At 57.5% G+C, this 11230-nt stretch overlaps 2 protein-coding genes across 11 annotated transcripts; both read right to left on the bottom strand.

Moving 5' to 3' along the window:
• Positions 1–1331: 1331 nt before the first annotated feature.
• Positions 1332–3741, bottom strand: Nat14 (N-acetyltransferase 14 (putative)). Of its 6 annotated transcripts, none has more exons than XM_021168881.2 (3): positions 3655–3741; positions 2964–3083; positions 1332–2393 (listed from the first exon to the last, which is right to left on the bottom strand). In XM_021168881.2, the coding sequence occupies exons 2-3, from the start codon at positions 3033–3035 to the stop codon at positions 1845–1847; spliced, it is 621 nt and encodes a 206-aa protein (XP_021024540.1). In that variant the 5' UTR covers positions 3036–3083; positions 3655–3741; the 3' UTR covers positions 1332–1844. The 6 variants fall into 6 exon arrangements, with proteins under 6 accessions (XP_021024540.1, XP_021024539.1, XP_029335924.1 ...); XM_021168880.2 differs by having other exon boundaries at positions 2964–3086; positions 3655–3725; XM_029480064.1 differs by lacking the exon at positions 3655–3741 and adding an exon at positions 3386–3630 and having other exon boundaries at positions 2964–3086.
• A 545-nt stretch (positions 3742–4286) lies between these two features.
• On the bottom strand, positions 4287–10983 carry Znf628 (zinc finger protein 628). Of its 5 annotated transcripts, XM_029480060.1 has the most exons (4): positions 10795–10957; positions 8696–8802; positions 7709–7859; positions 4298–7521 (listed from the first exon to the last, which is right to left on the bottom strand). In XM_029480060.1, exon 4 carries the CDS (start codon positions 7514–7516, stop codon positions 4400–4402), a length of 3117 nt encoding a protein of 1038 aa, XP_029335920.1. In that variant the 5' UTR covers positions 7517–7521; positions 7709–7859; positions 8696–8802; positions 10795–10957; the 3' UTR covers positions 4298–4399. The 5 variants fall into 5 exon arrangements, with proteins under 5 accessions (XP_021023006.1, XP_029335920.1, XP_029335921.1 ...); XM_021167347.1 differs by lacking the exon at positions 7709–7859 and having other exon boundaries at positions 4287–7521; positions 10795–10983; XM_029480061.1 differs by lacking the exons at positions 7709–7859; positions 10795–10957 and adding an exon at positions 9875–10264.
• Positions 10984–11230: the final 247 nt, after the last annotated feature.

Below are 11230 nucleotides of genomic sequence, written 5' to 3'. Positions count from 1 at the left end.
CTTTGGGTGGAGGCTGGGATAAGTTACAGGTCCCTGGGGTGGGTGGGGCCCCAGATGCCTGACCCTTGAAGACAGGACTGGGAACCAGATTGAATGGTGGGAGTGATAGCGCTACAGAGTACATGACAGGGCAACAAAGGGCAGGTCACTTGAGCTGCTAGGCAGGACATGCAGAAGGCTGGGTCCCTGAGGGATCAGAGGGGCCAGCCAGATGTCAGGATATCACACTGCACCAGGGACCAGAACAGCCTCCCTCGAGTATGAGCCCCTAAACTGGAGAAGCTAACGGGTCAGAGGTGAGGGTCCAGGCCCCTAAGGTGCTCCCCCTCCCCCAAGGAAATGGATCACTCACCAAGGAGGCAGGCCAAGCCCCTCATGTTTGCAGAGTCCAGGGGCAGGGGATGGGGGTGAAAGGGGAAGGAGGGCAGGAGAGGGGAGGAGGAGGCAGCCAGGGAGGGAAGGAGGGAGGGAAGTGGCTGCTGAGGAGCCCTGGACAGCTAGGAGCAGGCTGGGCTGAAGGCTCTGCCAGGAGGGAGAGAGGCTGCAGGGATGCAGCAGGGGACAGGAGGGGGAGGGGGCTGGCCACAGCTGAGGCTGGAGGGGGGGGCGGTGGGCAGGCAGAAGGGAGGTGTTCAAGTGCAAACACCCACACTGGAGGGAGGCGGCCAGCCAGGCTCCAGAGGGCCACGTGCTCAGAGATGCTTATGGGGATGGCAGCTCTGGGAAGGGGCAGGCCTGGGTGTCTGGGGGACAGGGCTGAGGGCACACCCTTCTGCCTCCTCTTATTGTCCAGCCAGGCAAGTAAGTGCAGCTGGGTGTGGACAGATTTTGGGGAATCCTGCAGTAGCATGAGGGCCTGAAGCCAGATACTAGGAGGGACTTCCTAGATCAGGAAAAGAAACTGAAAAACTCCTGTCCATTTGTCATCCACTGTGGTAAATCTGGATGGGAAGCTCCCAGTGCCTATTCGAGAAAGGAGTGTCTGAACTCATTACCAGTTCCCAGAACAAAGGTATGGAGGGTAGAGAGACTAAGGGGTCAAGGCTTCTGTCTGGAGGGGGTGCACACACACACACCAGGCAGCTGTGAGGGGGAAAACTTTGGTAATGGGGAGCATGACTCAGAAGGCCTGGCAAAGACCGGCTGCCGCTGTGAGCTCACTGCTTCTCCTCTTCCCAGCGCACCCCCCCCCAACACACACACACACACACACACACACACACACTTCCCTAGCAATTAATGTCAACTTCTTTGGAGAGGAGGAGCCAGACAGAAGGAGGGAGTCTGGAGAGAGCAGCTGGAAAATGCATCAGACAGAAGACAGGCACACAGAAGTTTCAGGGTTTATTAACAAACAGTGTAAAAAACCAGATGGGCTTGGAGACACTGTGCTCCCGGCCCCACCCACTCCCAGAAGATCTTGTCCCCTTTGGGAGTTCCCTGTCACAGACTCTAACTCTTAGAGTCTCTCTCTCTCTCTCTCTCTCTCTCCTCAAATCTCCCTTCCAGACCTCAAACACAGGCAGCGGGGGCTTTGTAGACCCAGAACCAGACGTTTTTCAGTGCATACAGACTGGGGTGGTGGGGGTGGGGCAAAGGAGTGGACACGGTGACCTCTAGTGGTCCCAGAAGACCAAGAAGGGATTTGTTCTACTTGAGTTTAGAGTCCTCATTGCATCTGGCAGGCACACTGTGGGCATGTAGGTCCATCAACCTCGGTGCTTCACTATCAGCCCAGCAGACTAGGTAGACACTGAGGGAGGGGATGTAAAGTGCCTGGCACACAGTAGGTGTTCTTTAGGTGCTGGTTCTCTGCCCATCTATCCAGTGGGCATGGTCTCTAATCACAGGTCTTTGCTGAATTCCCTAACCAGCATATAGCCCATGCAGCCCCAGCCTCCCTCTGCCTGGTAGCCACAGGCCTCCAATAACCCTGCCACCCCCCAAGCGGCTACAGCCACTGGGACCACGAGCCGGGCCCGAGGCTCCCCCATACTTCCAGCCCATGCTCGGGCTCGAGCCTCGGCAAAGGCCAGCAGCCTCCTGCCCACGCCCCTGCGACGGTGCCATCGAGAGACAGAGAGGCGGGTGACTCGGGCTCCATCCCCCACGTTGGCACCAGGGGCCAGAGCCAGGACTCCACACACATCGCCGGAGCCACGGACAGCCACCCAGGGCCCTCCCAGGCCGCCTGGTGGAGGCAGAGAGCCCCATCGGGCTCGCAAACCCAGCTTCACAGCGGCTACAGCCAGAAACACGGGCAGCAGGAGGGCCAGGGCGAAGGAGGCCAGGATGAAGCGCAGTCCGCTGCTGGCTGCAGCCAGGAGGAGAAGGGCTGGAGGTCGTGTCAGAGCGTGGAGGGCCACACGGTTTTCCGTGTCTTTTACACCAGCCTGTGGGTGGGAGTAGAGGCTCAGCCATTCATCACATAGGAACTTCCGAGGAAGGATTCCCAAGTGAGAAGAGAAGCCAGCTGATGGGGTGGTCCCAGTCTGGCCCATTGGGTGTTAAGGGCTGAGCGAATGAATGCGGTTTGCCCGAATGAAATGAATTGAATTAGGACCTGAGGCCCATGAGTCCGGATGGCAGGCTAAGGTAAAGCACCAAAGGAGACTGAGCAGGATAGGCAAAGTGAAGACATGGGATCTTCGCTGGAAGGTCTGGGGTGTGTGCGTGTCTGAGTATCCCTCATTTTGGGACTGGTAAGTGGGGCTGAATGGAGGTCAAGAGAGCTGAACACCCAGCCCCTCCCTACACCCTTCCAATTGCTTTTTAAAAAATGGCAGCTGAGGTTTAAGTAGGGAGAAGGCAGTAGAGAAAAGAGACCAATTAAAAACAGCTGAGGCGAAAATCCCCTCCCCCAGGACCCCCGAGCTCAGGCAGGTGGGCGGGGCTGGTGGAACCCACTTTGAATGGCCCTAAGAAGCTGCGCATGCTCACTGGTGCCCCTGCCGGCCTCTCACCTTCAGCATCTCCAGCACCAGGGGCTTCTCATCTTCCCTCATTTCCCGCACTGACAGGTGGTTGGGGGCCATGGTAGCCCCCAGGCAGGCCCCTCCCCAGAGGGAGCTGACGTTGTACACCTGCTGAAAACAAGTAGGTTGGTGTTAGGTGGGCACCTGAGTTCTAAGAGCCCTGGGAGGGATGGGCCGCAGTGTTTCCCAGATCGCCAAGGACCCTAGAGCATTGCCAAAGAAGACTGTCACAGTGGCAGGCCAGGTGCCTCCATACCCAGTGGGGCTCTGAAAACCGTCCCGAATCGTCCCCCACTCCGGAGAAGGCATTCAGTGATCTGCCTGTAAACTCATCCCCTATCCAAACTCCAGCAGCCCGTCTCCTGAAGTGGTCCCACCCCACATAGCAGAAACAGGGCTCTGCAAGGCACCTCCACGGGGTTGCTCGAATCCCTTGACAGTAAGGGAGAAGGGGGGCAGGGGCAGGAGAGGGTCACCACCGGAAGTGACGTCCACGCTCCCGACTGGAGGCAAGACCGGCGCCTTAGCAACTGTTGCCAAGCTTCCCCCACCATGGGGCAGGGGTTGGGAGTAATGGAGGAAACTGCGAGGACGAGGGGAGAGCTGTAACCTGCTGGAGGCCAGTGGAAGAACCATGGAGAAGGGGGGATGGGAGTGGGGGACAGAGAGGGTTTCTTACCCGGCCTGCCTGGGAGGATTAGCACAGCTCCTTTCTTGCTGGTCCTTCGTTGCTAAGCGACCTTAGCATCAGGAAGAGGAGGCGTTGCTTGTGAACCTAATCTCATTGGCGCTTGGGTCTTTGAGGGAAGGGATGAGGGTAGCATCAAGCATCCCCATCAGCTGAGACCTTATTCTCAGCCCGGAGGCACCTGGGGTATCGTTTGAATTAATAAGATTCCTCTACCTACCTTTCAGGTGAGGTAAGGGTGGTTTATAGAAAAGAAGTGGAAAATCCAGAAATTGATCCCTAACCCTCCCTGCTATAAGTACAACTACAGACGAATACATACAAAGGTTGGGAATGGACCAGAGAAATAGCTCAGGGAGTAAGAGAGCTTGCCAAAAGGAAACCCACATGACTGACTCCACTGTCTCTCTGTCCTCTGCAAGTGTCCCCGCCCTACCACCCCCAGCACAGTAAAAGCCTTAACAGTTTAAAGGATGGGGGAGCTGGACCCCTTTCCGGAGAAGCATTTAGCCTCCAAGTACAAGGCAAGTCACCTCAGAGCCAGGAAGCAAGAGTGAAGACTTCCAGGTCTGAAGCAGGAGCTATGCCCATGACTATGCCTCCCCATGAAAACAAAACCAGGAAGAGATTCTGGGTCTTTATTAGCAAGTCCAGCCAGCAGCCCCCCTGACTCTGGGGCTGACCCCAGCCCAGCTGAGGAGAACACTTAATTGCGGGGAGGGGGGAGTGGGTCTCTTCAAAACGTGTGTACCAGTTGGACTGCAGGCAGAGTCTGCACAATCTGGATGGAGGGCAAGTTCTGGGGGGCCATGACCCCTGGTCCAGCCACTGCGGGGACCACTTGTACCATCTGGGACGGGGGAGCTACGGGCACCCCCACAGGGGCAGAGACCGGGCCAGGTGCTGATGGGGCCAGGAGTTGCAGTGTTGTGGTACCTCCTGCAACGCTGCTATTTTCTAGCAGATCAGTAGCTGGGGCGCTGCGAATGATAAGGAGTTTCTGTCCTGATGGGCCAGTGGCAGCTGGCTCTGCCAGAGCGGGGGAAAGCGTCTCCACCTCCTGCACACAGAGCCTAGTCTGCTCACCATCCGCCCCACTCAGCACCAGCACACTCTGCAGCCCCTCATCTGTCTGCAGTGTCTCAAACAGGACGTCCTGGACCACACCAGCGCTGGCCTCACTGTCTCCCACTTCCCCAGGCCCAGGGCTGCTCAGCAACTCTTCAGCTGCCCCACTCTGAACCACCAGCAGGTTTGGCGCTTCTGTAGTCACAGCTCCTCCATTAGAATTGGAGACTTGGCCTGTCAGGGGCTGGAGCTGGACCGTAGTCACCTCCTGTGCTGGCTGTAGCTGGACTGTAGTCACTTCCTGTGCAGGCTGTAGTTGTACCGTGGCCACTTCCTGTGCTGGCTGAAGCTGGACCCCACTCACTTCCTGTGGTCCTGTCTCCCCACTCCCTACATTCTGCAGAACAATGAGGCTCTGCCCTCCCCCGCTAGCCCCTGCATTGCTCCCTCCTTGCAGCCCCAGACCACCTGGGCCTGGAAACCACACTACCCCTGTCCCCTGTCCAGCTTTCCCAACAGACCGAGGGCCTGGCCTTGCAGCACCATTGCCCGGACCTCCAGCACTGGCAGGAGGCAGCAGAATGAGTTTAGGGGGTGGAGGCGGGGGTGGAGGAGTAGGGGGTTGGACACTGCTTGGAATCAGCTGGAGGCCCTGGGCAGTCTGTACCAGGAGAAATGTTTGAGAACTGGGGGCAGCTGGGCCTGGGGGCGTAGCCTGAGCTGTGGCCCCAGCTACTTCAAGTGAAAGTGTGGCCTGTAGGTTGGGGAGTACGTGAACATCTTGAGCAGCCAGTGGAGTTGGAGCTGCAGCCAATGGGGCAGGGGGCTGCGATGCTACAGCAGAGCCGGTGGTGCCCGAAGTTGTGGTGGCTGGGGTGTGCGTCCTCAGATGCCGCTGCAGGTAGGCAGCCATAACAAAGCCTCGGCCACAAATGGGGCAGGCAAAAGGGCGCTCGGCAGAATGAGTGCGCTGGTGCAGCAGCAGGTTGGAGGAGTGTGTGAAGGTCTTGGGGCAGAGCGGGCAACGGAAGGGGCGCTCGCCCGTGTGCACCCGCTGGTGCTGCCGCAAGTTGGACGTCTGTGCGAAGCTCTTGCCACACACACTACATGAGTGGGGCCGCTCACCAGTGTGCACGTGCCGGTGGCGCCGCAGGCACGAAGTGTTACGGAAGGCTTTGCCACACTCAGTGCAGGCATAGGGCCGCTCACCCGAGTGAAGTCGCAGATGGTACTGATAGTGGGACGACCACTTGAAGGTGAGGCCACACTGGCCGCAGGTGAAGGCTCGCAGGCCTGTGTGCACACGCTGGTGGATGGCCAGCAGGGAGGAGCGTTTGAAGGCTTTGCCGCACTCCCCACACTGGTAGGGCCGCTCACCTGTGTGGTCCCGAAGGTGGTAGCGCAGCCCCGAAGAACCCTTGAAGGCCTTCCCACACTCGGCACATTTGTAGGGCCGCTCTGCAGAAACCACAGGGGCAGGTGGAGGAGGAGGGGGTGGGGCAGGAGTGGCTGGGGCTACAGGCTCCTGGGGACAGGTGACCTCCGCAACCTCAGCCTGAGGAGGTGGGCGTCCAGCTGCCGCCTCCTCCACATGACACTGCTGGTGAGCCAAGAGGCTGGCCAGTTGTGGAAAGGCACCATCACAGCTGCCACAGCGAAAGGCCTGTCCACTGGCCGCACCATGGCTGTGCTGGTGACGGGACAGGCCAGCCACCGTCCGGAAGGACTTCCCACAAGGAAGGCAAGCAAAGTTAGGAGGGCCTGGAGTGGCAGGTGGGGGCTGTGGCAGGGCAGAGTCAGCCTGGGGCAGCTCGGCAGGCACATCCTGGGACTGGGTGGCTACAGGGGGACCCGGGCATGGCTGGTGCTCCAGGAGGAGCTCCTCGCTGCTGAAGCCCTGCTCGCAGCCATCGCAGCGGTACACTAGCTCCACTGTAGTCTCAGCAGCAGCCAAAAAAAGCTCGGGCACCACGGGTGGGGGCTGGGGTGGTGGGGCTGGAGGCTCAGGTGGGCTACGGGGCTGCAAGTAGGCATCAGAGACCAGAACCTTGGTGTCAGCTCTGCTGGTCTCCCCTGGGGGCGCGGGGGCAGGAGCGGGGCCGGGGGCAGGGCCGTGGGTGCGGTGGTGCAGCAGCAGGTTGGAGGAGTGTGTGAAGGTCTTGGGACAGAGTGGGCAACGGAAGGGGCGCTCGCCCGTGTGCACCCGCTGGTGCTGCCGCAGATTGGTACTCTGAGTAAAGCTCTTCCCACAAATGCCACAGGTGTAAGGGCGTTCTCCTGTGTGCACATGCCGGTGGCGCCGCAAGCTGGAGGAGTTCTTGAAGGCCTTGGGGCAGTCAGGGCACGGGTAGGGCCGCTCACCCGTATGCTGTCTCAAGTGGTATTGGTAATGGGATGACCACTTGAAGGCCAGACCACACTGGCCGCAGGTGAAGGCCCGCAGGCCAGTGTGCACACTGCGGTGGATCTGCAGCAAGGAGGAGCGCTTGAAGGCTTTGGGGCAGTCTGGGCACTGATAGGGCCGCTCGCCTGTATGGCCCCGCTGGTGGTAGAGGAGGGCTGAGGAGCCCTTGAAGGCTTTGGGGCAGTCCGGGCATTTATAGGGCCGTTCACCTGTGTGAGTGCGCTGATGGTGCAGGAGCCGAGATGACCACCTGAAGGACTTGCCGCATTCCCCACACTCATACTGAGCAGCCGGGGTGGGTGCTGGCGCAGTGGGACCTGGCTTTTCCCCAGTTCCCTCGGTGGTGGAAGCTGGCGCCATGTCCACGTGGGAGCCGGCCATCACACCTGGTGAAAGGATTCTGATGAGAATGAGCAAGCACTGGCCCTCCTCACCACTCACAGCGGCTCTTCAAGGAACAGGGGCAGCCTCCCTATGTCACCCATGCTGTGGGGGGCTCTTCCTCAGGGGCGTTTGCAACAGCCTGGGTTTAACACACATTATCGAAGACTCAAGGGAGGAGTAATGGGGTACCTGGGATGTGAAACTTCTCAGCAAAAGAGCTCCTCTAGGAAGCAAACAGTTCCAAAAAGGGGTGCTCTGTAAACAATGTCCTGTGTGCAGGAGGCCACTGGCTCCCTCTGTCATCAGTCCCTTGGAAGAAGCCCCTGGCTTGGCTTCTTGCCTGTTTTGAAGAGTTACCTCTTACCTCCCTCCTCAGCACTCACCCCTACTTCACCCTAAACAATTCCACTCTAAGGAAAGCCACTGAGTAGTGATCAAGGCTCAGGCATCCACTCCAGCACCCACTACCCGCCTCATTCCCTCTCAGGTCCCCCAAATCCCTAGTGAGGACACCCTGTTCCCACAGGATCTGCAACCTCCTTCCATCACGCAGCGTTACCAGCCTTGTACACACTCTCCCTGGCACACAACTCAACATAGCCCACGCCTCTCAGCTCCCAGCACTTTCTCTGATCTCCATGCCNCCCCCCCCCCGCCCCCAGTGATAACCCTTAGCATGTTTCTTCTCCCACTGAAATCCTCTTGCTTCCCTGTCCTTAGCCACTGGCCGTGCCGATGACTGGAAAGAGAAGAGCGATCTGAATAATAAATATTCTCATCCTCCAATCCAGGCACCAACAGGTCCCAAACAAGCCAAATGTCTTTCCACTGAGGAGGCATCTTGTGATGTCTGGAGACATTGGCTGTTGCTTGTCTGTCAAGGGCAGGGACAGAGGTGCTTCAGCACTCTACAGTGCACAGGATGAATCCCTACAAAGACACAGTCCAAAAGAGTAGCAGCTGACAACTGCAAGGGTCCCGCCCCAAAATGCTCTACGCCATGGCCTCTGACCTCCCATGGCATCCTCTACAGTTTGCTTCTCTCTGGCCCGCCCCTAGCAGCATATGTAAAGAAACAAGACCCCTTGTTTCAGTTCCCCCAGCCCTTTCTAGGTCAGGAGGACTAAGCTGCCCTTCCCTCCGGAACCACTTCAGATACCTGGAGTCCCCACATACCCCAGCTCCTTGCTGCTGAGTCTTTCCTTTAAGCATATCTCCTAGCTGCAGATGGCTGACTCTCCCTTCTGTGACCACCTTAGCCTTTGGGCTGGATCCTTTCAAACCTGGAGGTGGAGAATCAGAGCTCAGTCAAGAACTGCTGTCTTTCTCTCTGCCCCCCATTCCCCTCTCTGAAAACCCTTACCCTCTCCTAGGATTCCACAATCTATAGAAAAACTCTAAAAGTGTGACTCTACCCAAGCCTCTCCTTTGCTCCAAATGCTTGGGACACAAGATACCTCACACTTAACCACAATCTAACTCCAGGTCTTTCACCCTCTATGCTCTCCTGTTACAAAACTTAAGGGTTGGGCAGGAGATGTAGCTCAGTTAATGGAGTGCCTATCCAACACACACAAAGCCCTAAGTGTGAGCCCCAGCACTGCGAGTAAACCAGGTGTGGTGAGAGAAGAGGCTAAGACAGGAAGATGAGTCTGAGGCTAACCTGGATAGCAGTCACACCTATAAGGGAACAGAAGACAAACTCCCTTACAGGAGCCTGCTGAATGCTCATAACTACATCTGTCTTCTCCCCTCTTGCTGGCCTCCTGTCCCTCTAGCTGTTCAACTAGGCAGGGAAAACTACCACCACCTTGTGCCTAGTGCCCTTCCCCTCCACCATCCACAACTCACACTGTGACCTCCAAGTCTTCAAGAACTCACCCCAGAGAGCCTTCTTCAGACCACCCTTGAGCACTCCCTGCTCTCCTCCCATGCCTCATTCGCTCCCTTCTTCACGGGGCCCATCACCTTCTAAATACTATAGGGCAAGCATTTCTCTTTGTCTTTTTGAGACACAGTTTCTCTGCACAGCCCTGGGTGTCCTGGAACTTTCTGCCTAGACCAGGCTGGTCTTGAACTCAGATGTCTGCATCTGCCTCCTGAGTGCTGGGCTCAAAGTCGTGCATCACCACCACCCTAGCCAGGACTTCTCAACCTCATCAGCACAGAGATTTGGAGACGGGTCATTCTTTGTCAGAGGGGCTGTCTAATACATCGATGGGTGTTTATCAGGATTCCTGACCTCAACAGGATGGATGCCACTGGTAACAAAACACAGTGCCAGCTTGACCCTTCCCTGTCAGTACTGCAGTGACAGTACCCCAGGTCAGTCCCATCAGCATATAAGTCTCTTACTGCTTGTTCTACTCTGTCAATGTTCACATCATCCAAACAGAGAACCTCTGCTTCTTTCGTTCACTGATGCAGCCCATCACCCACCAAAACATCACCAGAGAGCATGCTCAGTAAAGACAGTGTGAGTGAATAGAGGAAGGTACCCCCTTTTGACAGGTTATAAAGGATTTCTTTTTCAAAGGGCAATAGGCTATGAAGGATTCGTTTTTTTTTAAAGGGCTGTTGTTCCTTTTGGCGTGTAGGTGACAAATGAGCTTCAGAAACTGCCTGAGCCTCTGAGGCCATACCTTTTAACACAAGAGGCCCTACGGAACAGGGACCCATCTTAGCAGTGAGAGTCCCCTTTACACGGCTGGGCTTTACGAGGAAGCTCGGGGTTTGGGATGTAGCTCGGTTATTAAGGGTTAATGACTGGCATGCATGAAGCTCTGGGTTCTTGTCACAGTACACCATAGAACTGGGTGTGGTGGCACAGGCAGTCCTGTAATCCCAGCATGTAGATGAAGGCAGCGGGATCGTAAATTCAAGGTCATTGTCAGTATACAGAAGTCTGACGGCATCCTAAGCTACATGAGGTTTTATCTGGGAGGGGAAAAAGGGTCTCTTTGTTCAGATAGTCTAGGGACCAGCAGAATTATGAAACTTTTCCTTCAATGTTTGGGAAACTATCACCCGCTTTTAATGAAATAACCCTCCTTTTAGGAGAAAGGGGAGAAGGGAAAGGGCAGGAAGCTTTGCAAAAATGCAGCTAAACACACTGTCCTTACCCCTTTAAGAGGGCGGAGCCGGCCTAACAGATTAAATATCGGAGGCGAAATAGCGACCTTCCCTTTAAGGTACCCCTTCCGGTTTCCCGCTCGCTTTTCTCCAAACGACTCCGCCCTCCGGCCCTTCCCCCACCGCGCCCTCCGGTCTCTCACCTGTGGCCCCGGTCGGGGAGGGGGATCAAGGAGAACCCCAGGGCCTTCCCGCGGGGGCTGACGGGAAGCGGGGCCCGGCACAGCGCTGCGGGACCCGCGGCCCGGGAGGGGGCGGGGGCGCGCTCCCTCCCCACGGCCCCCGGCGCGAGGCACTCAACCTTTATCGGCGGCCTCTCGCGCACACAAACCCCGCCGCCGCCGCCTTCGTGCGTCATGACGCAACGCGCCGCGCCCGGCCCGGCCCCACCCACTGCTGGGGGTTCGCCAGATGCAGAATTCCCGGGGTTCAAGTCTCAGGCGCGTGGTGTACACGCAGACCCTGTTCCCTCGTGCTGGGAAGGAAACTGAGGCACACGACCTTCCTGCATGGCCTGGGATGGCCTGGGTCTCGGGGGTCTGAGTTGCCCCTACAAGCCTGCTTTTTTTTCCCCTTGCC

This window comes from Mus caroli, chromosome 7 (genome assembly GCF_900094665.2).
Source record: "Mus caroli chromosome 7, CAROLI_EIJ_v1.1, whole genome shotgun sequence".
Classification (NCBI taxonomy): Eukaryota; Metazoa; Chordata; class Mammalia; order Rodentia; family Muridae; genus Mus; species Mus caroli.
The sequence above is the reverse complement of the archived record's forward strand: the minus strand, read 5'-3'. Positions and strand labels throughout refer to the sequence as shown.